Genomic DNA, 27,188 nt, shown 5'->3' with positions numbered 1-27,188 from the left:
TCTTCAAGCAGCAGGGTAGGGAATGCTATCTTTAGCTTTCAGGAGACTGGGAGTGCCTGCTGAGCCAGCAAAGGGGTATTGGGGGCCTGCTGAGCCAGTAGAAGAGGTCATGGGGTGCCTGCTGAACTAAACAGAAGGCTGTGGTTTCTCTGAGGACTGTCTGTTTAGCTCTGTCTCTTTTTAGTGAACCAAAACTAATGCTTAGATTTCTGTCAGGCCACTAGGAGAGCCTGGTCTGCCCCTGACCCAATTTTCTCAAACTTAGGTTGTCAGGCTTAATGACACATGCTTTACCCACTGAACTATCCCACCAGTGCAATGATTTAGGGACTTTCTGCCCTTAAGTACAAACAGTGGCAACTTTAGAAGCCTACTTTTTTCTTAAATAGCACTTTCATTTAACTGTAGTAGTGTCTATTCTTTGATATAGCAATGAAGTTCCATTCTATAGGTCTTATGTAAAGATGACTGAATATTACTGTGTTTTCTTCCCAGGCCTCTACCTCTATCCCATGCCTGGAAGGGGAGGAAGGAATTGATACTTAAGTTCAGGAACAGCTCTGAATATCTTGGGACCCCAGAAAGTTCCTCTCTACTCACAGAATCTGCATTGAAATCATGACAGGTGCATTTTCATTGCAAGGTTCTCCTTAAGAGATAAGCTCCTAGCTGATTGCCAGCCTGGTCTTTCTGAGGTATCTTTCAAATATATCAGTGTTGAGTTTCTCTTGTTGCTACGACACCCATCTGCAAAAAACTGGCACCTCTCAACTCATTCAACTAATCAAAAACAATTATTCATCACTTACTATGTATGGGCACTAAAATGAGTACTTCTTTAAAAGAAGATTATGCTTTCATTTCCAGTCACTCAGACATGAGTAATCACACAAATCCATATTAATTACAGCACTGTTTGGCCAATGGCTTAGGCTTTTTCCTAGCTAGCTCTTACATATTAAATAAACCTATTATTTTATATTTTACAAAGATGCTTGTGGTTTATTACCTCACACCTTGCTTCTTGGGTGCTACATGGCATCCCTCTAACTCTGCCTTCATTCTCCCTTCATTCAGCTTATTTTTTCCTGCCATAGGCTAAAGCAATTTCTTTATTAACCAATGGTAATAAAATATATTTACAGTATATACAAGGAAATCCCACATCATCTCTTCTTTTCTGTCTAAAGAAAAGGAAAGTTTTAACTTTAATATAGTAAAATTACATATAACAAAATAGGTATCAAGCAAATATTACAACTACAATATTTAGTCTATTTGTATTTGACAAAATTAAATAAAAATATCTTATCATCAATTTTATATTTGTGAGTCTAAAGTTTTAATATCTAATTTATCCTTTATCATAACTAAGGAAAACTATAATTATAACTGTCTAGTTTTCAACTCTATAAAATACCCCAGAAAGATATATTACCCAGGTCAGCAGGAAGTTCAGTGTAAGCAACTTCCAAAACTCTAGAACTGACAGAGGCCAAAATATTTGCTTTATGGCTTGTCCTCAAATATTTGTTCTATCTTCTAAAACTGTTCTATCATCCAAAGCAATATGGTTTTCCATAGTAGGCATTAAGTACTTTAATTGCTCTGTGGAGAAGTTTTCACCATGGTGACAGGGAATGATTGAACCAAATTTGACATGGCAGCCTGAGAGAGGCCTTCAAAGGTGTTTCCCAATGGAAAAGGATTACCTTGTCAGTCCCTTGTTGATCTGCATTCTTTAGTCCAATGTTGGTCTTGACTGTACTTTCTATATACTCCAGAAGGTTGGGGACTTCTGTCTGGATTACTTTTAGAAAAACAAACAAACAAACAAACAAACAAACAAAAACATTGTTTCTAGGCCTTCCCCACAGTCCTTTATAGATAAATTTGTTTACTACAATTAAAACATCTGACATTTTGATTTTTTTTTTTTTTTTTTTTTTTTTTTTTTTTTTTATTTTTATTCTTTTTTAATTAAAATTTCCACCTGCTCCCCGTTTCCCATTTCCCTCCCCTCCTCCCAAATATTGCCCCCTCCCCCCACTCCCCTCCCCCTATCCCCACTCCTCTTCTCCTCCCCCCACACCATTCCCCCTCCCTCTCGATACTGAAGAGCAGTCCAAATTCTCTGCCCTGCGGGAAGACGAAGGTCTTCTATCTACGTCCAGGAAGGTGAGCTTCTAAACAGGCTAAGCTCCCACAAAGCCAGTTCATGTATTAGGATTGAAACCTAGTGCCATTGTCCTTGGCTTCTCATCAGTCTTCGTTGACCGCCATGCTCAGAGAGTCCGGAATCAACCCATGCTTATTCAGTCCCAGACCAGCTGGCCTTGGTGGGCTCCTAATAAATCAGTTCCACTGTCACAGTGGGTGGGTGCATCCCTCGTGGTCCTGATTTTTTGCTCTTGTTCTCCCTCCTTCTGCTCCTCATTTGGACCTTAAGAGCTCAGACCGTTGCTCCAAATTGAGACTCTGTCTCTACCTTGATCCATCGCCAGATGAAGGTTCTAAGGTGATATGCAAGATATTCATCAGTATAGGATAGGGTCATTTCAGGTTCCCTCTCCTTAGTTGCCCAAGGTACCAGCTGGGGACATATTCCTGGACACCTGCGAACCCCTCTAGAGTCAAGTCTCTTGCCAACCCTAAGATGGCTCCCTTAGATAGGATATATACTTCGCTGCTCCCGTATCCATCCTTCCTATATCCCAACCATCCCAATCCCCTGAGCTCCTCCCATCCTCCCCTTCTCATATTTCTCATCCCATTTCCCCTTTGCCCCATGCCACCTCACCCGCAAGTTCCCATTTTTTGCCCTGCAATCTTGTCTACTTCCCCCTCTCCATGCGGAAGACTATATGATTTTCTTTGGGTTCACTTTCTTATTTAATTTCTATAGGATCGCACATTATATGCTTAATGTCTTTTACTTATGGCTAGAAACCGATTATGAGTGAGTACATCCCATGTTCCTCTTTTTGGGTCTGGGATACCTCACTCAGGATAGTGTTTTCTATTTCCATCCATTTGCACGCAAAATTCGAGAAGTCATTGTTTTTTACTGCTGAGTAGTACTCTAATATGTATATATTCCACACTTTCTTCATCCATTCCTCCATTGAAGGGCATCTAGGTTGTTTCCAGGTTTTGGCTATTACAAACAATGCTGCTATGAACATAGTTGAACAGATACTTTTGTCATTTGATGTGGCATCTCTTGGGTATATTCCCAATAGTGGTATTACTGGATCTTGGGGTAGGTTGATCCCTAATTTCCTGAGAAATCGCCACACTGATTTCCAAAGTGGTTGCACAAGTTTGCATTCCCACCAGCAATGAATGAGTGTGCCTCTTTCTCCACAACCTCTCCAGCAAAGGCTATCATTGGTGTTTTTGATTTTAGCCATTCTGACAGGTGTAAGATGGTATCTCAAAGTTGTTTTAATTTGCATTTCCCTTATCGCTAAGGAGGTTGAGCATGACCTTAGGTGTCTTTTGGCCATTTGAATTTCTTCTGTTGAGAATTCTCTGTTCAGATCAGTGCCCCATTTTTTTATTGGGTTCATTAGCATTTTAAAGTTTAGTTTCTTGAGTTCTTTATATATTTTGGTGATCAGACCTTTGTCTGTTGCAGGGTTGGTGAAGATCTTCTCCCAGTCAGTGGGTTGCCTTTTTGTCTTAGTGACAGTGTCCTTTGCTTTACAGAAGCTACTCAGTTTCAGGAGGTCCCATTTATTCAATGTTGCCCTTAATGTCTGTGCTGCTGGGGATAAACGTAGGAAGTGATCTCCTGTACCCATATGTTGTAGAGTACTTCCAACTTTTTCTTCTATCAGGTTCAGTGTGCTCAGACTAATATTGAGGTCTTTAATCCATTTGGACTTGAGTTTTGTGCATGGTGATAGATATGGATCTATTTTCATTCTTCTACACGTTGACAACCAGTTCTGCCAGCACCATTTGTTGAAGATGCTCTCTTTTTTCCATTGAATACTTTTAGCTCCTTTATCAAAAATTAGGTGTTCATAAGTTTGTGGGTTAAAATCAGGGTCTTCTACTCGGTTCCATTGATCGACTTCTCTGTTTTTATGCCAATACCAAGCTGTTTTCAATACTGAGGCTCTGTAATAGAGTTTGAGGTCAGGGATGGTAATGCCTCCAGACGATCCTTTATTATATAAGATTGTTTTGGCTATCCTGGGTTTTTTGTTTCTCCATATAAAGTTGATTATTGTCCTCTCAAGCTCTGTGAAGAATTTTGATGGGATTTTAATGGGGATTGCATTGAATCTATAAATTGCCCTTGGTAGAATTGCCATTTTTACTATGTTGATCCTCCCTATCCAAGAGCAAGGGAGATCCTTCCATTTTCTGGTATCCTCCTCAATTTCTTTCTTCATTGACTTAAAGTTCTTGTCAAATAGATCCTTTACTTCCTTGGTTAGGGTTACCCCAAGATATTTTATGCTATTTGTGGCTATCGTGAAGGGTGATGCTTCTCTGATTTCCATCTCTGCTTCCTTATCCTTTGTGTATAGGAGGGCAACTGATTTTTTGGAATTGATCTTGTATCCTGCAACGCTACTAAAGGTGTTTATCAGCTGAAGGAGTTCTTTGCTGGAGTTTTTGGGGTCGCTTATGTACACTATCATATCGTCTGCAAATAATGAAAGTTTAACTTCTTCCTTTCCGATTTGAATCCCTTTGATCCCCTTATGTTGTCTTATTGCTATTGCTAGAATTTCAAGCACTATATTAAAGAGGTATGGAGAGAGTGGACAACCTTGTCGTGTTCCTGATTTTAGTGGAATAGCTTTGAGTTTCTCTCCATTTAATTTGATGTTAGCTGACGGCTTGCTATAAATAGCTTTTATTATATTTAGGAACGACCCTTGTATTCCTAATCTCTCTAAGACCTTTATCATAAAGGGATGTTGAATTTTGTCAAATGCTTTTTCCGCATCTAATGAAATGATCATATGGTTTTTTTCTTTCAGATTATTTATATGATGGATTACATTGATAGATTTTCGTATGTTGAACCAGCCCTGCATCTCTGGGATGAAGCCTACTTGATCATAATGGATAATTTTTCTAATGTGTTCTTGGATTCGGTTTGCCAGTATTTTATTGAGTATTTTTGCGTCGATGTTCATGAGTGAGATTGGCCTGTAGTTCTCTTTCTTGGTTGTGTCTTTGTGTGGTTTTGGTATCAGAGTAACTTCAGCTTCATAAAAGGAATTTGGCAATGACTTCTCTGTTTCAATATTGTGAAATACATTAAGGAGTATAGGTATTAGGTCTTCTTGGAAGTTCTGGTAGAATTCTGCATTAAAGCCGTCTGGACCTGGGCTTTTTTTGGTGGGAAGGTTTTTTATAACAACTTCTAATTCTTCGCGACTAACGGGTCTATTTAGATTGTTCACCTGGTCCTGGTTTAACTTTGGTATATGGTACTTATCTAAAAAAGTGTCCATTTCTTTTACATTTTCCAATTTTGTGGCATACAGGTTTTTGTAGTAAGATCTAATGATTCTCTGAATTTCGTCTGTGTCTGTGGTTATGTCTCCCTTTTCGTTTCTGATTTTGTTAATTTGCGTATTCTCTCTCCGCCGTTTGATTAGTTTGGATAGGGGTTTATCAATCTTATTGATTTTCTCCAAGAACCAGCTTTTTGTTTCATTGATTCTTTGGATTGTTTTCTGTGTTTCTATTTTGTTGATTTCAGCCCTCAATTTGATTATTTCCAGTCTTCTACTTCTCCTAGGTGAGTCTGCTTCTTTTCTTTCTAAAGCTTTAAGGTGGGCTATTAGGTCTCCAATGTGTGCTTTCTCCGTTTTCTTTATGTGGGCACTTAATGCTATGAACTTTCCTCTTAGCACTGCTTTCATAGTGTCCCATAGGTTTGAGTATGATGAGTCTTCGTTTTCATTGAATTCAAGAAAGACTTTAATTTCTTTCTTTATTTCTTCCTTGATCCAGGTGTGGTTCAGTAGTTGACTGTCCAATTTCCATGAGTTCATAGGCTTTCTGGGGATAGCATTGTTGTTGAATTCTAACTTTAATCCATGGTGATCTGATAAGACACAGGTGGTTACCGATATTTTTTTGTAACTGTGTAAGTTTGCTTTGTTACCGAGTATGTGGTCTATTTTCGAGAAGGTTCCATGAGCTGCAGAGAAGAAGGTATATTCTTTCTTATTTGAGTGGAATGTTCTATAGATGTCTGTTAAGTCCATTTGATTCATTACCTCCCTTAATCCTCTTATTTCTCTGTTAGGTTTCTGTCTGATTGACCTGTCCATTGGTGAGAGAGGAGTGTTGAAATCTCCTACTATTAGTGTGTGTGGTTTGATGACTGCCTTGAGTTTTAGTAACGTTTCTTTTACATAAGTGGGTGCTTTTATATTAGGGGCATAGATATTCAGGATTGAGACTTCATCCTGGTGAATTGTTCCTGTTATGAGTAAAAAATGTCCATCTCCATCTCTTTTGATTGATTTTAGTTTGAAGTCAACTTTCTTAGAAATTAGTATGGCCACACCTGCTTGTTTCTTAGGTCCATTTGCTTGATAAACCTTTCCCCAGCCCTTTACTCTGAGTAGATGTCTGTCTTTGTGGTTGAGGTGTGTTTCTTGTAAACAGCAGAATGTTGGATCCTGTTTTTGTATCCAAGCTCTTAGCCTGTGCCTCTTTATAGGTGAGTTGAGTCCATTGATATTAAGTAATATTAATGACCAGTGGTTGTTAGCTCCGGTCATTTTTTCTTTTTTTTTTCTTTTTTTTGGTAGTAGAGTTTGAGTGTTCCCCTTCTTCGAGTTGTGCTGGTGAAGGGTCATTAGATGTCTGAGTTATTGTGGGCATTGTTGTACTCTCTGGGTTGTGATTTTCCTTCTATTACTTTCCAAGTCCTCCATTGTAACTGAGGAACAGCTTCCAATACTGCTGTAACCAAATCTTCGCAGTCTTGCAGAAAAACTGTTACTAGTTACTCATGAATTAAACAATTGCCTCATAAAATGTGAATGCATACCCTATGAAACTACCACTTCCTTAAATCTTCTTATATCTAACATTTTGACAGGATTCCAGTAAGCTCTTCTATAGCCTTTGGGGATATCTGTGACTTGGTGGTTGTTCCTGTATGGGGACTTAATAAATTAATGTAGATTATCTGAAAAACTTGGTATGCTCCTCTTCAATTTCACAATGTAATGGTGATGTAGGTTCTGCTCTAAATTTCTCTGTGTTTGAATATTTTTACTATATGTATTAGTAAGTTTTTCCAAGGCTTGTAACTTATCAGTAAAAATTTTATTTTCAGCAATGAGTATTTCTAATGTTTGCATTTTACCAGTCACTTTTAATTATTTTCATTAGTAAATATTTCTAGAGTTTTTATTTTAATAGTAAAAATATTATGATTTTTCCTTAGTAATTATTTGTAAGACTTGCATATTATTGGTGGTAACCTTTTCTAAGTTTTTTTTTTGAATAGTAAGATTTTCTTAGGTTTGTATCTTATCAATCAATTCCTCATACTTAGCATAGCTATCAAATAATTTTTAAAGCTAAAATATGAATTGCCAAATATTAATAATTATGATCAACATTTATGGATCCTAGCTATGCTATTTATCTCCTCATTTATCTTTTCTATTTGCAATGCACTCAAAGTAGCAGTAAACAGGACTCTATTTCCCTGCATTGTGATATTTCCAGTTTTTAACATTAGAAAGATCTTAAGATTGTCCTTTCCCACTTTCCTTTTTGCTTTACTTTTTATTTTTTGTAATTAATTAATTAATTTACTAGCCTATTTCACTGTTTAAAAATTTCCAATTGTCTTATTCACTGATGTTGATGTTTGGAGGACTACATTGTGTGAAGATATTCAGGTATATTGACTATGTTTGACCAGAAGGTGGAACAATGTGGCACCAAGGTAGGACAGGCTCAGCATGGTGAGCTAATGTGCAAAGTAGCCAGACTGGATTCTAAACTTTTAATCCCAGCACACAAAAGGCAGAGGCAGGCAGATCTCTGTGAGTTTAAGGCCAGTCTGATCTACAAAGTGAGGTCTAGGACAGTTGGAGCTGTATGACAGAGATACCCTATCTTACCCTATCTTTAAAAACAGAAACAAAAACAAAAGCAACCACCACAACAACAAAACAACAAAACAGACTAGATTCTGGCCAGGTGCCTGTGCCACCTGAGCAGAACTGGCTTGGAAGGCTAGTGGTCCACAAGGAATTTATGCCTGAGAAGGCAGCAATTGAAAATAAAAACCCGAAAGCAGGCAAGCAGGCTAAGAGCAGGATGGGAAAAAGGGGAGAAGGGTGGGAAAGTTGCAGCTGCAGTAGGCATGCGTGACAGAATCACGCCACACAGTGAACACCAGATATAATGATTTCTTTTACTGTTTATGTATAAAACACAGGTACAAGTAAGATAAAAACCCAAGGCAGTGGTGACGCACACCTTTAATCTCAGCACTTGGGAGTCAGAGGCAGGTGGATCTCTGTAAATTCTAGGCCAGCTCTGGTCTACAGAGCAAGTTCCAGGATAGGTCCCAAAGCAACACAGAGAAAGAAATCCTGTTTCAAAAAACAAAACAAGCAAACAAACAAACAAAAAGAACCTGAGACAATCATCATAGCTGCACCATACCCACCACTTCCAGGCTCTGTAAGGGTGGTGCAGCCATCCCGCCCTGCCTCCCATTCTTTGGGGGCCACTCTTTCTCTAGTACAGGGAAAGTCCAAGATCCATCCTGAGAAGCTGAATGTAAACTTTGCCTCTTGAACCAATGCCTGAGTCTAATTGGACATCGGGACACAGCCTAGATAAGATTCTCATAATCTTTGGTGAATGAGCATGGCTGTATTTCTGAAATTTTATGACAATAGATGACATTAGTCTCAGGGACTATAGTTACCTACCCATAGTTCATGTCTGTCTCAGTTTCAGCTCCCTCCTGGGTTGACATTGCAGCAACCTTGGCCCCCTAGACTTCAGCTCTTTCATTCTGCAATGCTTCCTTCCTATTAATGCATACCCTATAAATTAACCAACTCTGACTATGTGACAATAAGCTGCTCTCTACTATACAACCAGCTGTTTTATCATAATTCACAGAGTGTGTGGCCCACCTGGGCTCTACTCAATTGGCATGATTTTGTTGGTCACTCTGCCCCCCAGATATGGTACTGTTTGACTCTGGCCAAATGCCTTTCATTTTTCCTAGACAGTTCTAGTTGTAGTAATGGTGTGGGAAAGATGGGATTTTTTTTCTTGATTTTTATTGAGCTCTACACTTTTCTCTGCTCCCCTCCCTGTCTCCCCCCTCCCCTTCAACCCTCTCCTAAGGTCCCCATGTTCCCAATTTACTCAGGAGAGCTTGTCTTTTTCTACTGCCCATGTAGATTAATTCTATGTATGTCTCTTTTAGCGTCCTCATTGTTGTCTAAGTTCTCTGGGATTGTGATTTTTGGGGAAGGTGGATAAGGAAAATGTGGTACATTTACACAATGGAGTACTACACAGCGGAAAAAAATAATGACATCTTTAATTTTGCCAGTAAATGGATGGTGCTAGAAAACTCCACTTTGAGTGAGGTAGCCCAGACCCAGAAAGGCAATTTTCATATGTACTCACTCATAAGTGGTTTTTAAACATAAAGCAAGGTAAAGATGGTTTTATATGAGTTCTTACTTGCTAAATTCTGAGTTAATTTCAAGACATTCTATTTTCTGAGCAAACACTGAACCATAGGCAGGTTGTCATACCCACCCAGTAACTAAATGAATAATTTAGGTCCCAACTCAAGCCCTCATTCTTCTAATTGAAGCAATTTATCCTCTGAGCCATCTTTCCAAGTCTGATTTATTTATTTTTTGATTGTTAACTGTTAGACCATATGCACAATATATGCATGGCAATCCCTAGTTATTGGTACACTTTATGTGGCTGAGAAGAATCACTGAATGTAATCTTTATTAATGCTCACTTGAATGAAGTAAAACAAAAATTGTATCTTCACATGAGTTTGATTTTGGTAAAAGAATTCTTTTATAAGAGGTTAAAGGTATATTGAGGTGGGCTTTTAAGTTTATCTGTGTGAGTGTGTAACTGAGTGTATCCATGTGTGCCATGTGCATGCAGTAGTCTGCAGATGTCAGAAGAAGGTACAGGAGTCCTCAGAACTAGAGTTAGGGGTGTTTCTGAGCCACCATGTGGCTGCTGTGAGTAACTCACCGGGAACTGAAACCAGGTTGTCAACAAGATCAGTAAGTGTTCTTAACTGCCAAGCCATCTCTCCAGCCCCTACAAGGCTATTTTAAAATTACTTTATACCCAAGTCTTTTAACTCTCCTGTGGTGTTACAAATGTTACTGTGTTACCTAGTGTTATAGTTGAAGTTTTAATTAAGCTTGTCAGTGTTCAAAGAATGTAGTTTGGGGTGTTTAGGTTTTGATCTGGTCTACCAACACCATCAAAGTGAAATCATTATAGAACCTTTGATACAATCCATTATGTGTGAGTATTTTAGAGTATCTGGAAGTGCTTTATATTTTAACAGTAAATTCAAATAACAAAGGGAGCTTAAGTAAACTGGAAACCCCCGTTCCTTAATGTAAATGTTTATTTGAAAATACCTATCTATAATTAGGATATTAGTAAGAATTTTTAATTAAAAAACTCTGTATTACATAGACTTGCAATTGCTACATTGGTATGTTTCTTTTGAAGCAAAATTTAATTACTGTAAGTGTATCAGCATTATACTATAAGTAGGGATCCTATTTAATTTTCCAGGAAACTGTTGCTTCCCTTTCTAAGTTGCTTATTTGATGGACTGTTATTGATTTTTTTCATTTTATATAGGAAATGTAGCCTAGTGAGGAATAAAAATAATTCCCTGCATTAGCTTTCAGGATTTGCAAGAACTGTGCAAGGGACTTATCATTTTTATAAGCTCTGAAATCCATGACAATTGACCATTTTCCCTGAATTATCCAAGAGCCTTTTCCCTTGACTAAGCTTAGTCTTTTGTATTGCTTCAGAGGCTAAAAATCACACCTTTCTGGACTCAGTTGGCAGTGGCTGAGGATTTGCAGAGTGTGTCTCACAATCAGAGAATAGTCCTATCTTTACAGACCTTTTCAGATATTTATTTAGTAAAGGTTATTTTTTCAAAACAATGATGTAGCATTAATAAACATTATGTTAGCCACATATTCAGTGGGAATACTTGATCCCAGCATGACTAGGCTGTTTCTAATAGTATTAATTGTTTCATGACTAAACATGAATGTGACAAACTTGATAGATTAAGAAATGACAAGCTATGGATAAGGGATATAGGTTAGTGTTGAATAAGTGTTCACCATATGTAAGGCTATAGGTTTGACTTTGGTCAATAAAAAAATGAATAACTTCTTATCTTCACTGGCCTACCCACTCACATCTATCCAAGTGTGCAAATTCTATGCATGTATGTTAAAATGTATACATTTTGCTAATTCTTTTAGATATAGCTTCTTATATAAGCTTGGTTGTCCTCGAATTTCCTATATAGACCAGGAAGTCCTTGAACTCACAGAGATTTACCTGCCTCTGAATCTTGAGTGATAGGATTAAATATTGGTGCCACCATGTCTTGTGGAATAGAATATCTATATAAAGATGTGTTGCACTTGCTTATTCTGCATTTTTTAAATATGTAAAGATATGTTACTGCTTTACCTTGTGTGCCTAAAACACCTGATCGGTCTAATAAAAAGCTGAATGGTCAATAGCTAGGCAAAGTAGGGAGAGGTAGAGCTGGTGGGACCAGCCAGGGGTCAGCCAGTCAGGGATCAGACAGACAGCATACAGAAAGCAGGAAAGCAGGATGGACATTACATAGATGAGGTAAATGAGCTTTGGGGCATCACATAGAAATGGGGTAATTTAAGTTAAAGAAAAAAAGCTAGCTAGAAAAAAAAGCCTAAGCTAACAGCAAGCATTCATAATTAATACATCTCTGAGTCATGATTTAGGGGTTGGTGGTACAACAGAACCTGCTACAACCACACCTGATTTTTGTTATCCATTTTGACATAACAGCTATTGCTTTATATGTATGTACTTAAATATATGTCTAATATATATATATATATATATATATATATATATATATATGAGGCACAGAGATAATTATTAGAGGTCAGAAATTTGAGAGGTAAACTACATTCCTACATCCTCACTTCACTGCAGTTTGCAGAAATTGGGAGCTACTTTCACACTCCAAGGTCTCTAAGAGGACACAGCTCTCTCTCAAAAGCATTGCCAGGAAACAGGAGACTCGGTTGACAGTCAGCTGAATGACTGGACCATCTCTATCACCCAAGAGAGGGCGTTGTGAGCCGGCTGTCAGTTCATGTTAGAGAAACAGCTCTTATTTTAATGCATCATGCCCTCTAAACTCAGCAGATGTGTTCTTAATCTTGAGAAAGAAAGCCTTGGGAGGCTGACAGAATGAATCATCCAGTCTTCGTAGAGTGAAAACCACTTCCCATGGTGGTGGGAAGCCACCACTGTAAGATGATGAACACTGCCTGGAGAATAACATGTCAGGCAGTAGTTTAACGTTCTTTTGGCATTTTTTCTCAACATTCCATTTTGCTACCAAGTACTTGGACTCTATCACTCTTTTTTTCTCATTCAATTTTCTATATGCAGTGTACATTCCTGAACTCTAACCTGGGCTTTTATTTACCCCTAAGAAAACAGCTTAGTCTTATGTAATGTATTAAGTCACCCAGAAGCATGCAATATTGAGTATTATTGTTTAGGTCCTGTGGAATCTCTTCTGCATCTCCATCTAATTCTAACGGTGCAACTGATATGAACAGACTGATTTCCCCAAAAGTTAGTGAAAAGAAAGCTTTAGCCAGATATATGATCTTTGTTAATGGAATCACAATAGAGAACTATATGCATGCTTCTCCATGAAAAAGGTATCCCTGACTCAAGCAAGCTGAGGCTCTGCTACCTTGCAGTTGGTGGCACCAGGGGTACTGGCTGGACTCTCCCAAGGCTCCCCCTTGGAGTGCCACCTACTGGGCCACATCTTCCCTTCCCCTGCACAGTTTCTCTTCGGAGCTTCCCTGGCTGATTAGGACTCCTTTAATCCCCATTCTTCTTGGTGTGTTCAGTCACATAATGGCCTTCCAGTTGAGGACTGTGTTCTCTCCCACCAAATCAAAACTGCCTCTAAGCATTTAACTGCACTTTTAAACATTCTTGTTCGGAAAATACACTTGTTTTTTGTTTCATAAGAATATTTATATTAAGGAATCTTTTGTATTAAGAAAGGATTCATGGACTTAACACAGAGGATTCCAAACTATAACCCCTGATATTGGTCGTCTTGGATGGCTTAGCCACAATATTCAATATGATCCAGGTCAAAGATAATGATACACTATTTACTGTGATTCATATTATCCAAAAAGAAAAAGAAGAAAAGTATTATACTACTTTTTTTCATCATGAAAGTCATTAGGGTCCTTAAAACTTTTTATTTGTTAATAATTTATGCTTATGCATGTTTGCCTACATATCACTGTGTCTGTGACTGGGGTGAACTCAAAAACCAGAAAAGGATGTTGGATTGCCTAGAACAGGAATTATAGTTGGTAATTCCATGAGCTGCCATGTAGGCCCTGGGAACAAAACCCTAGTCCCCTGCAAAGACAAGTATTCTTAATGACTACACAATCTCTCCAGGCTCGACTGTAGCATTTGTAAAATCCCTCTTAACTGTAAATTTGAGATAAATACACAACCAACTCTAAATATTTTTAAGTAAGCTCATCATCAAAATTCCTTTTGACAAATGCAGAAAAGATGTTTTTACTAGCATATTATCTTGAAAAAATTACACCCATTGAAAGAATGTAGGTTTTTAAAATTTAATATTTTGTTAATAAATTGCTGAAATGTTAGTCGTTGGTACTTATTTTCCATAAGACTTCTCAGTCATTCTCTGGGGGCTGTTTCTAGGCAGAGGCAGCAGACAGAAGATGCAGTAGACAGAAAACACTTTGAGTCTTCTATGTTTGTGTAAATTGATTAATCGGGTAGGGAACATTTTAGTTTATTGGACCCTAGCCCTGTTTTGTTTGTTTGTTTGTTCTATTTTTATATCTTCTATTTTTTGGTTTAGTAAGACATTGTTGTATTTTCTTTGGCACATTTTTACATGCAGAAGATGTACATTGGAGATAGAATAAACGTGTGTTTTCTAAAATATAAACTGCAAATATCTTCCTAACACTTCCAAACAGCAGACTTGGGATAGATGCATTCATCAGAACGTGCATGCAAACACAGCCTGCAACTCCATCTCTGTTCATGTTATATGCCTCTCTAGCAGGTGACAGAAGTTTAGTCTAAATAATGGAAAGTCACAATGATAATAAACCCATTCATGGAGATACATTTCAAATATTCCAATAGGATTGAATTTTGCTAGGAAGCTGTAAACAGACTTTCAGACTTGAATTCAAATTTTATTATTTCTCAGTCTAACATGCATATATTTTACCCTTGTTTCTCCAAAAATCTGACAGGAGATGTAAAAATCAACTTACATTATGGCTTTCCTGTGACGGAATTTAGCCCTTTAGGAGCTCAGCTAAATGGCTACTTTTCTATTCCGAACATGATTTCCCACTGTTACAAGGAAAGGTGATTTATTTATAAGCCTCGATGGGAGTGTTTTTTTTTTTTTTTCTCTTCATCCTAAATTTAAGCACACGGCTTTAAATCTCACCCTCTATTGTAGTCATTTGAAGCCAGTGTTGGCTTTCAACAATTCGAAGGTGTATGAGCCATTCATCACGATGTGATCATATAATAAAATCGCCAATGGCTGTCCAAGCACTTAGAGGAGGTCATCTTTAGGAGAAGGTTGCTGACTAATGTCTGTAACTTCAAGGATCCATGGCTAGTATTGGTGTCTTCCTTGAGACACTTCATATCTTCAGGGGTCTTTGTGTTCTGGAAGCCTGGAAGGGGAAGAAACCTGAGTATTCCACTCGTCAATGTGTAGTAGCCTTGGTCATTGTTCTGTTTTCACCCACACAATTTCAGACATAACCATCTCCACCATCGCTGACTCTAGCTGACTGTCAAAGCTATCAGGGACATGTTTGCAGACTTGTGTGGTGTGGTGGTTAGTTTTAGAGGTCAACTTGCCACAACTCAGAATAAATCACCTGGCAAGAGACAGGCTAATAATTTTCTTTAACAGATTAGTCTATGGGGAATTGCCTTGATTGATAATTTATGAAGAAAGACCCAGTCCATTGTGGGTGGGACTATTCCCCGCTTTGGTGTCCTGAACTATGAGTGAAAAGAGCTGGCTATGTAAACTCAACCAAACAGCCATAACCAGAGCCCTTCATTTCCTTCTGCTCTTGACCATGGATGTCATGTAACCCCATGCTTTGAGTACCTGACTTGGTTTTCCCTTGGTGAAGAAGTACAACCTGGAATTGTAAAGCAATAAATCCTAAATTTCTTTTGGTTAGGTATTTTATCACAGAAACATAAATGGAACTAGGAAAGCAGTGCAGGGGACACCGGTCTCTTCCCCAAGTTTAATGCATACACTCCCTTTGTACCATGCCAATCCTTAACCGAGAGTCTTGCTTGTGTTGAGCCATGCTGTCTGGCTCACATCCTGCAAATACCTGAAACAGCATTTCCATTTTCATCTACTTTGCTGTCTTTTAAATCTTCACTGAAATCTCGTTCTAGCATTGTGCCTCAGCTCTTACCCATTTTAAAGTTTGTACTTCTACCTTGTGACTTTATCGTCATTTAGGTGAGTCTGCAGAGCATGGGAAGAATTATGGTCCTCTGAGCCAGCATTAATGTGGCATTTTGTAAGGAATTAATGAAGGCTTCTGCCATGGGCTAAGAGCTTGTGATGTTCTGCATAAGAAAGGGCTGCACATGTGGGAGAGAGGAAGTATGATGTATAGAGATTATATACATATACAGAAGAATTCAGTCTCTTTTGCAAAGACCTTGGAAGCTCTGTCTGTTTAAATCTTCCTTTGCTACAGCATCTGTGTATTAATCATCCAGGACATATGCTTGGGAAGCTTACTCTGTGTTGTGTCTATAGCTCAATGCTGACTACTGAAGGCAAGCCAGCATTGAGGGAGCTTCTGGACAGTGTAGAAGGAAAGAATGGGAATCAAGGAATTATAAAGTCAGGATGTGGATTTAGAATGTGGGAGAAGCAAAACATGGGGCTCAAATCAGGAGACAATTTCTAGAAAACTGTACTTGAATTTTTTAAAAGATACTTTACTTGGATACTATATCACAGAGTGAAAATATTTTTTAAGTTATTGTAGACTTTACTTTCATCATTAAACATTTATCTTTTTATTAATCTATTCTTTTTCTTGTCTTTGTTTTGCCTTAAAATGTACTTTACCCCCTCCCAGCCCTCAGGAATGGTGCTGCTCTGTGTTGGACTCTGTGTTTTGGGATTTTGCACAGTGTTACTTGATGCCCCCTGAAATCAATGCAGTGAAACAACCATGTTACTGTATTTTCTTTTATTTTTAACACCTGGTCATTTATTTGTTAAAGATTTATTTTTGGCTGGACTTAGAAGTAGAAGCTCTCAGTATGGACAGCCTACGCTTCTTGGCAATCTGTTCCCAGCATTTTTCTTTGACTTTGTTCATTCTCTCGGATAAAAGTCTAGCATTTTCCACAGTCACCTCCTTATCTTCATTAGTGCATTGTTTCTTATTGTTTCTTCAGAACAATGTATTGGTGTTTGTGTTGCAGGACATATGGAGTAACAAGACACTGATTCATGGAATCTTGAGTGCTTTAGTCCTCAACTTCTTACCTTTTTGTTTAAGAGTTTTCTGGCAATATGATGGTAGACATCAACTTCTTGAGAGAGATTGAAAAGCTTTCAGATCCTATTAACTCTTTGGACCCAAACCACTGAAGCAGAGTAGTATCTGTCAGTCCAGGCATATACTTCTCTCCATTTCTTTTTCTTTTTTCTTTTTTTACAATACTTAAGTTGAAAACACTCAGCTTGATATCCCATATCTCAGTGCATCCTGAACAGACATGCATTTCCTCTCTCCAGGTTCCCTCGTTCTGTAACAAGAATGTCCCCAACTCATCAGCAGGTGCAGTCTTGACTGTGGGTCAAGACAGCTTGTTTCATGGGAAAACATTTTTGTATTTTACTTCTGTTGATGCTTAGTACTCTCAGTATTGCTTCCCAGACTAATCTTTATCTCTTGTGACTTTTATATTTCTTGGTGATCTATGTTACTAATGACAAATGGTCATTTTTTAAAAATAACTTGCATTTGAATTTGTTCATTGAGAAATTTAGTGTATGTGATAATGCTGGTTAACATCTGATTAAATCTTCCTCCCATCCTTATTACCCAACTCATTCTTCCTAAAATATTTTAAAAGGAATTTTGTTTGAGAATTATTATTCACCCTGAGACCACATTTTTTAACAGTCCTGAAAAATTCTCAGATAGTATCTTTTAATGACTTTATCCTCATTTTGTCCTTTTCTCCTGAAATTCCACATCTGTATGCTAATATTGATTTTCATTCCTTAGATTTCAAATTTCTATGTAATGTCTTTAATCACTTTTATTTTTTTAACTACCTTTGTGAATTCTGTCTTTGCACTCCCAGTTTCATTCTGACTGTACCCCGTCTGTTAATCACAGCCTATGAGTTTTTATCTATGGCAAAGTACTTTTCAATTGTATAGTAGCTATTAGGCTTTTGATCAAAGCTAAGTAGAACTTCTTTTTATAAAATATTATCTCGTACTCATATGTTTGAATCTAGCCTTTAAAGTTATTTTAAATAATTTCTGAACATCTTACCCTTCTGAAAGGAATTTGACATTTCTAGGGGCCAAACGTTTCTTCTGACACTTGTTCATTATACAAATGTACCCTCTCTCTGTTACATTTTGATAAGCACTTGAGCAGAAGGTCTCCCAGGCTTAGCTCCAGGGCTCCCATTGGAAGGGGTCTCTGAATGGAGAGGACATGGCTCACAGAGCTGTGGACAGAGTACCATACATCTCATTGCTAATGTTAGGAAAGAGTCAAATTTTGAAATCCAGCTTCTGATAGAGGTCACTTTTATTCCATTATAAAGTTGAAGATTCTGAGTAGAACCAGTTTAAGCAGGAGACTAACTCTACTTCTTCTCTGGTGTTTTGTATTTTGGGATTGCTGGTCTAAATGTCTCAGTTTTCCCTTTCAGAATCCTGAGTTTCTAGAGTTAATCTGAGAGAATTCACACTTCACTTCCCATGGTAATAGCTTGAAATCACTTGCTTTCTATAGTAACTTCTTGATTTGAGTGCCACACCCTACAGTTAGCGCGAGTTTGAAAGTCATAATTTAGTTCAGTAACTCCATGTTTTATGCATTCTTGAAGAGTTACTTTTCTTTTTCTTTTTATAGACTAAGCAAAGCAAGACACTTTTTCCTGTCAGCGCTCTTTGCTGACTAGTATAGTGTCTCTAGTATGTACTTCTCGAAGATCTTAGCAACTTTGGGTTTAATGGGCTACTGATACTGCAGTGTTCTGATCCCCACACAGGCCTACAGCCTGATTTCTAGTCTGCCTTACTTTTAACACCCAAACCCCTGCATCATCTAAGGCCCTCGATTTTCCATTCTCTTCTGGAGAGATAATTTAAAGGATACATGCTGCTTTTTACCTAGTTCTTTGAGTGTTTGCAACTGGCAGAGTTTCTAGACTCTCACACTCCCTTTCCCTAGGGAATAAACTTCTTCACGTTATGTTTGTCTTTTCTCCCATTATTCCTAATGGTAATATCATTTCATGATAAATGATCTCCTGTTAAAAGATTATATATATATATATATATATATATATATATACACATTTAATAGTTGACCTTTTAAATAAATTTGCTATAGAAAAAGCCAATATATATATATATATATATTTAGTGTGTGCGTGTTTATTGAATAGTTTTAGGATCAATCAATAACATTTATAAGCACTCTTATGGCCTGCTATCTTCATACTCTGGAGCCTAATGTAATTAACAAACTGTGTTATCTCATAAGGAAAAATCAATGAGGCAATATTACTTTATGATCTGATTATGTGAACATATCTGTCTGTGTATTAGTAATACTAGCAACCTCTAAGGAACTAAAGCTGAGAGATCTATGCATTAGTTCACATTTCTTCTTCCTTTTAAAGGGTAAAATGTTGTAAAACCTTTGTGAAAATATAAAAATATTCTATTTTCTTCACTCTTTTCCATGACTTTTATGTCCCATTTTAAAAACGGCTTTTAAAAGTACATTATAAATTCTGCTTCATAGATTTCTAACTATCCTATTTTGACAAAATACTAGTCTATTCCTTGAATTTCTTTTTAATTTCCTACATTCTTACAAATTTCTTTTTGTTTTCTGAAAAAAAAATCTTCTCTACTGTCTTTGCACATTAAGCCAACTTAATGTAAATATAACTCATAACTTTTATGTATTATATGAAAATAGGAAAGAAGACTCAATAATTTCATGAAAGTTTTTTCTCAATAATCAAATAAAGTTAAGATTGAAAATATTCTATAATAACATACTAAATCTCATATATTTAAGGTGTTCTGACTGAAGTATATGTTTAAAATATAATAACATCATTAAGTGACCCTCATTATATTAAGTTTAATTAAAGCAATTAATCTAGTACATCTCATTTGGTACTGTAAGTATTTTGCTTTTCAAGTATATGACCTTGTGATCTGTAAATCTCTACAAACTTAACTTTGTATTAAAATAGCAAATCAGTAGAGGAAAAACAATTTCACAAGTGCCGTGACAATGTTTTCTGAGACAAATAATCCCTTAATAAGAGGGAAGCATGTTCAGATTGTCGTGTTCAGAAGAGATCCCTTGGACCAGCACCAGAAATGGAATGGAGGTTTGGCTTGAATGGTCACACAGAGGTGAGAGCTGTGGAAAACATGCAAGGTACCTAATATGTTCCTGGTGCATGAAGAAGAAATGAGGCCAGAAGCTGAGCTGATTGGCAGACATGACTTACCAGCAAATGAACTGAAGCTGAGGCTTTGGGGGAAGTCTGCTGCTAGGGATGACGGCAGAATTCCAGCAAGGGCAGGAACATGTGTCTGGAGTTTTGAACACAAACAGGCACTGCAAAGCGAAGCCAGTGAAGTTTTGGCTCAGTTAGTTCTGAGCTGAGACAGATGCACTTAGGCAGAGGTTTGGATTGGTATTCTGAAGGAAGGAGAGAACCTACCAGAAACCCAGATACAGCCCAGGGCCAGCTTTGAGGACCTTTCACACTTAACAGAAAGACATCAGCATGAGAGACCAAACTGGCAGGACCACCAAAGAATTGGGAAACCCTCTGACAGCCAAGCAAATAGTAACTCCCTAGAAGTCGGTGACAGCCCCCCATTCTAATACTAACATCTTATTTATACAGTCAAGAGAAATATTTTTTTAATCACATCTATCTATCTTCTTGTGTTTGAGACTTTCGTCACTAATGTGGTTGTCAGATACTTCAAGATATAAATATCCCATCATTAGGTGTTTCATAAAAAGTAAATGATAGATTGCCTAAACAATCTGTAGAAAAGAAGATGAAGTAAGATGTGCTAAGGCTCTTTGATATATGCTGCCCACTCTAAACTTCTGAATATTTGTTTTACAGATATATTTGTATTTATTTTTCATAACTCACCATGATACCAATGATAATTAGGCTTTTCAAGCTTAAAATTTAATAAAAGAACACAGAATTTAATCAGATTATAATACCAAAACATAAGTGCAAAATTCTTGATTTGTACCTTAAACATTTCCATATAAAGAGGAATCAAACATTAATATAATATTAAAAAGTAATTTATAGTAAACCTGGAAAAGGCAACAGATTGATTTTTTTCTATTTCATCATCAAAATTAACTGATAAAAAATACTTTCAAGAAAATTTCCTTTTAACTTCTGACTGCTGTTCAAGTTTAAATTTATTTCCCTTTTAGCCAAATGTAGATGCAAAGAAATGCTAGAACCTAAAATTATTAGGAGATGTGCAATCACAAGGGTCACCATGATCCTGAATTTAAAAGTCAAAGCTATAGTAACCTAACTGATAAGTATAAGGAAACCCTCTTTTAGTATAATTGGTCTTGAAGCAGATGCCACCTGTGTTGAAAAGACAGAATATGTGGAATATTCATTTGCCAATCAAGCGTCAATAATATGCAAGGGTCTTTAAGAAACATTGGATGATGGAATTCACCACTGACTTAAAAAATAATTTTATTGAAAATTAATGGATATTGAATATAGACAGATTAAGATGGGATAAATTTAACCCAGAACAGGCTCTCAGATTACACAACTTTTTAGCACTAGTTTCTGTTTGCAAAACACTTTGGAACTTATAAAAAAAAATTATTAGAAGAACTAAAAGACTGCCAGTATAACAGGCACAAGTGTGTGTTTGCCCCTTCTCTAATAATGTCTGTTAAAATAAAGAACTCAGGTCAGGGTTGCCTATTTCACCCCATTCTTCTACTTTTCTGGTCCCTGATAATCAGAACCAAATACTCAGTTGACTGTCTGAGCCTGATCATCACTGAGTAGCTAAAGTTAGCCTTTTGTAGATGGCATTTGTTTGTTTTGGTCTGCTATTACAAAAAGAAGCACATGTATTTTTGCAGAAACATTGAAGGCCATGTTTTAGTTTCCTATTTTGCATTCTGTCAGGTGATCCAGGATCCATTGGTCCTGCCATTGTAGTAATATTTATTTGACACACCTTGATCACAAACAAGTCAGCAAGGTTTCTCACCTGCAAATTGATGAATCATGCTGTTTCAATTTTTAGGTTTTCTTTTTCTTTTTCTTTTTTTTTTTTTTTTTTTTTTTTTTTTTTTTTTTTTTTTTTTTTTGCCAGGTCACACAATGTAGCCCTGGCTGACTTAGAACTTTCAAACTAGGCCAGGCTAGCCTTGAACTCATGAAGATCCATCTGCCTGTCTCCAGAGAGTTATCTCTGAGACTAAAGGGATGCACCAACATGGTCAGCTGCAGTGACTGTTTTAAAGAGATCTTTGAGACTGTGGTCCCTATCAGGCTTTCATTTCAGCTTCCACTGACATTTACTGCCTAACTGGGTACTAATAGAAGGCTTATCAAAGGATGGCTTTCAAACTCCAATATCCCTCTTATACTGCGAGTTACCAGGAAGCTATAGGGAGAGCTCTCTCTGTTCTTTTCCACATTGATTTATTCACTTTACACAGGCATTTACATATGGATTTGTATTGTACTTTGTATTTCCCATCATTTTTTCAGCAATGAATGAAATATAATTTTTTCTTCTCAAATTATGAAAGAAACCTGTACTCCAGTTGCCTTGAATTTGGGCAACAATAACTACTTCATGTCATTCTGAAACAATTCTGTCATTCTTCCGCTAATTCCTACCATGTCATTATCTTTTAAAACAACACACAATATTCCAGGCTCACTGTATTTCTGCTCCACCCAAACCCCCCAATCTGTCATTTCTCTTTAGGGTCCTTGTTTGAATGAACCAAATCTAAGATATAGGAATATACACTCTTTGTCATATGACCCTGTACTCAGACTGTCCCACCTAGATGGTAGAAACCAACAGTGTTTTGACCACAGCCATGCATATCTAAATTGATTACCTATACAGCAAACCACAAATTTGTACTTAGGGTTTCAATTCCTGCCCCAGTCCACAGAGTTCATTGAGTGTTTCTTACATTCTATTTTTACAGCTCTGTCTAGAACATTGAGACTGGCTCTTCCTAGCCTCTGTTTATCAATGTGCTGGCTCAACTGACCTGTGCCCTAGTCAGTCTCCCAAGCATGCCAGGTGGAAGGCATCTTGGCACACTCTCTCTGCTCACTTGAAAACAGCCTTTCCCACTGCTGCTGCTGAACATTTTGGACTGTTTTATTCAGAAAGGTTGAGTAGGCGGTGATTACTAAACACTTGATTCACTTTTTCAAGACTTCATTGGAAAGAAAATGATGAAGACTTTATAGCACGCTGTCAGCCTCACTCTGAGCTCCTAACAGCCTTTTACGTTAAAATAAACAAAATAGAGAAACAGAGTTCTTCAGCTGTTTAGATCCCCAGCCATGGTGCCAACACTCTTTATTTTTCTTTAAGTTCTGTTCAACCAAATTAATGGAATGACTTGCAACTGTTTAGATTGGCATTCTGAAGTCAGAACAAATGACAACATTTTTTTCCACTGATGTATTTCTGAATCAAAATTTTAAAACCTTGGAGATGCACAGAATGGCTTTGTCAGCAAGAAAAACTGAGTGGATTTCAAGTCAGATAAGGAGTTTTATCTGCTAAACCTAGGACAGAAGTCTGAGCATAGAGTAAAGTACCATCTAGTTAGAGTACAGTTTGGGCAGGGGGAAGCAGGGCTTTCCCAGATAACTGAGAATGGAGCTTAAGAATATCTACATACATTTCACCAACCATAAACCAAATTTAAATATTTGGCAGTGTTCTAATGATCACACACAAGTAGGCACTGGTTCAATGTGGGAGGACAGTATAGTAGGGTTAATATAATTATAATGTGATGATTGATAGCCATGTTGCAGATAGAGTTAAGGTTTATGAGTATTTATGTCTTGTCCATGTTCAAAGTTCACATCTCTTCTGAAATTTGTTTCTGACATTGTAGATCATTAGAATATCTGTGTGTGAGCTTCTGAGTCTTGCCAATGTCAAGTCAGACTCAAATCACTGGGCAATATTGTTTCAAGAACCAGGACAGGCAATTGTTGGCAATTCCGTTTTAGGATTCAGACCTACTGATTTTCCACAACTCGTTCTTCTTCATTTCCTTGTCCTGCCATCCTGAGTCATTTTCATCTCCTCTTCCTCCTCCTTGTCTCCCTTTTACTCTTCTTCTTAATAGGGAGTCTAGATTTTCCCTTTCAATTTTTCTGACCAAAGATCAATGTCATAGCATTTCATCACAGCAATGGTAACCCTAACTAAGACAACCACAACACTGATAAAATTTGGCCTACAACCCAGTAAGGATCCCAAGTGCTTTCATTGCCATTTCTACTCCTTTCCTTTATATTGTTAGTGACTGCCTCCCTGAGAGACATTAGGCAATTCTCTGAAAACTCTTTAAGCTAACTTGCACTTTCCTTGGGGATGTTATTGTAATTTGTTTCCAGCTAGAGGTTATTTACTCATTGCTTTGTTGGGTAACAATAATTCACTCTTCTTCCCACCCCACTCAAGCCACACAACACCTTTTCAGTCATGGAAGTCTTCCACGATCTCTCATAGGTCTCCCGACAACACTCCCTACAGGCCAACATGAGCAATAGTACACACAAGATTAGAAATGGGCCTTGGAAATCACAAGCTAATACCACTTTCACAGTTTTTTGTTGTCTACAGAAATAAGCCAAACTCAGAGTCCAAAGATGCTACAGAAGAGTGTAGAAGCTTGCACACAAGAGCAAATAGGATCACTCTTAAAAGTGTTAAGGATAATACAAGAACCATAGCTATTTTCGATGGCTATGTAGTGATTATTACTATAATTATCTTCTCCTAGAATAGATCTCATGTAAGAGCCTGAAAAGACTTGAAAATTTCAGACTCCAAAAGTATCAAGCCCAAACAGAACATTGTTGTGAGTGGTTGCTGAAGTCTTGTTTTGGGAGCTTAATCACACCCAGTTGGAAGCGAGGAGCATTTGTGCAGCTGCTCTGATTCACAGGCATTCTCACTCATAAAGAGAGTTACTCATTTCAAAATCTTTCCAAGTGAATGTGGATGTTTAGACTCCTAAGTATTCACAAAAGCTGAACCTAATGATAGCGTTGCTAAGAGCATCCACAAAAGTTACAGCTGCGTGTTTTCTGACTGCTAAGTTTAGCCATTAAAACCTACTCAGTTTTATCATGATTAGTCAAGTGGAAATCACATTGTGTGCATACAACTATTCTGAGTAGACAATTTATCCAAAAGTCAGCGTTTTTGTAAAGGGACTAAGTCAATGCCGATGAAAATGCACAGCTTAGAAATACATGAGTACATACATACACAGGCATTCACATACGCACTCACACACAAAAAAAAACTCACACAATCATGTAACAGTATTGAAACAGAACATGTCATTTTAAGTCAGGAATTAGCATAATTCTTTTTTTCTAGTACTATATTGGTGGAAAATAATGTATACCTCTGAGATGACACCTTAAAGGAACCTCAAATGACAGTTTTCAGAACTTATATATTGACACCTATTAAGGAAATGAGGAAAAGCGTCTTCATTGTAGTCAACTATTTCTATATCAACCAAAATAGGACATTTTAAAGAATCACTTAATGTCAAAACTCTGATTATTTTCTAATAAATATTAGTATTCACTTTTATTCATTTAATGGCATATGTTGATTCTCACTCTTTTTCAGGTATTGGTAGTCTATTGTCAACCATACAATATTGGAAAGAATAGATTAGCAAATAATTTAAGACTAATGAGTTCAGTTTAAATTGACAAAGTAGGCATATTTGGGTTAGGGAACATCCAAAGCCATATCTACTTCAATAAGTGTACTCTCCTAATCCTTCCCAAATAGTTCCACCAACTGTGGAAATGAGGGCCTATAAGGGCAATTCTCATTCAAACCACCCCCTAAGCCTGACTCTTGTCTAAAATAATCTCACCTGTACTACGTCAGCAAGAATCCAAGAAATGCCAATAGTAGTCGGATGACTGTGTCTGGTCAAACACTTGGGAGGCCTTTAATAAAGCTTGCCAGATGCCCATTGTGTTCTTCTTGTTCCTTCTGTTTCACAGGATTTTTGAATCACATGAACAATGCCAGTCACTCTGTCCTTCAACCATCATTCCAAGGATGCATGCAGCTCATCCAGATAGATGATCAGCTTGTAGATTTGAATGAAGTGGCACAGAGGAAGCCAGGAAGCTTTGCAAATGTCACCATTGACATGTGTGCCATCATAGACAGGTAAGCCATCTGTTGATCCTACCTTGAGTGCTCCAGACATCACAGATTCATATTTCTGTTCCTTGACAGGGAAAGACAAAAAAGAAAAAGATAAACGTGAATGCAAATACTGGGCTTATGAATGGTTGCTATTTGGGATGCCTACTTCATCTAGTGTATTTGTGCTGTCAGCAAAAACAACATTTATATATGTATGTGTGTCTGTATGGAATATATTTGTGTATATATAGGTATATGTGTGTATATATATATATATATATATATATATATATATAGTTTGCTTGGTACATGTGTGTGTATGTATATGTGCTTGTATATATCTGTATACCTGTGTTTATGGAGTATATGTGTGTATATGTCTATATGCATATGTATGTGTATGTATGTATAGGGCATTACATATACATATGTGAATGTGTATTTAGATATATGTGTACATATACATATGTGAGCAGAGAGGTGGAACAATTTGTACCATCACATGTGTCTACTCTACTAACTTTGCTCAGGGAATGTGGGCACTGTGCTGGTAGTACTGTGAGCAATAGCTGAACAATGAGGGAAACCCTCAGTTCTCAGTGCTACCTTTCCTTCTACGCTCAGAAGATTCCCATCTCTTCTAAGTTTGTTGTCCCTTCTGAAGACCACATTGTGCTAGATGTGATCACTAGATACTATTAGCGAGTGAGAGTTAACTGGAACAGACACTTGAAATAATTCTCCTTGCAAAGCACACAAACAGGAATATTAGAAATTAATGTTTATTGGCTTTTGCAAATCTAGGAAGAAACTTTGTCTTTCTGGGTTTGACACTTTCATGCGTTATATAACTTAGTTGTTTCCCCTCCCACACCTTCTTTTTTTCCCACTTCCTGTACCACTAAAGCTCTTCCTAGGAAGTCCTCTTCCTAACCTCATACCTTCCTCATGCCTGTGTGAATTTACACAGACTAGAAAGGCAAAATGCTTCTATAAAATATAGTCTCATATATAATTTCCTAAATCT

At 37.3% G+C, this 27,188-nt stretch overlaps 1 protein-coding gene across 1 annotated transcript in view; it reads left to right on the top strand.

Annotated features, from left to right (window-relative positions):
- Cntnap2 (contactin associated protein 2) overlaps positions 1-27,188 on the top strand; it is a 2,085,894-nt gene that overhangs the window by 1,099,278 nt on the left and 959,428 nt on the right. The window contains exon 10 of the mRNA XM_057766295.1: positions 26,011-26,182. Within this exon, the coding sequence (XP_057622278.1) occupies positions 26,011-26,182 (172 nt within the window). The remainder of the gene's footprint in view (positions 1-26,010; positions 26,183-27,188) is intronic.

This window comes from Chionomys nivalis, chromosome 1 (genome assembly GCF_950005125.1).
Source record: "Chionomys nivalis chromosome 1, mChiNiv1.1, whole genome shotgun sequence".
NCBI classification, from domain to species: Eukaryota; Metazoa; Chordata; class Mammalia; order Rodentia; family Cricetidae; genus Chionomys; species Chionomys nivalis.
The sequence above is the reverse complement of the archived record's forward strand: the minus strand, read 5'-3'. Positions and strand labels throughout refer to the sequence as shown.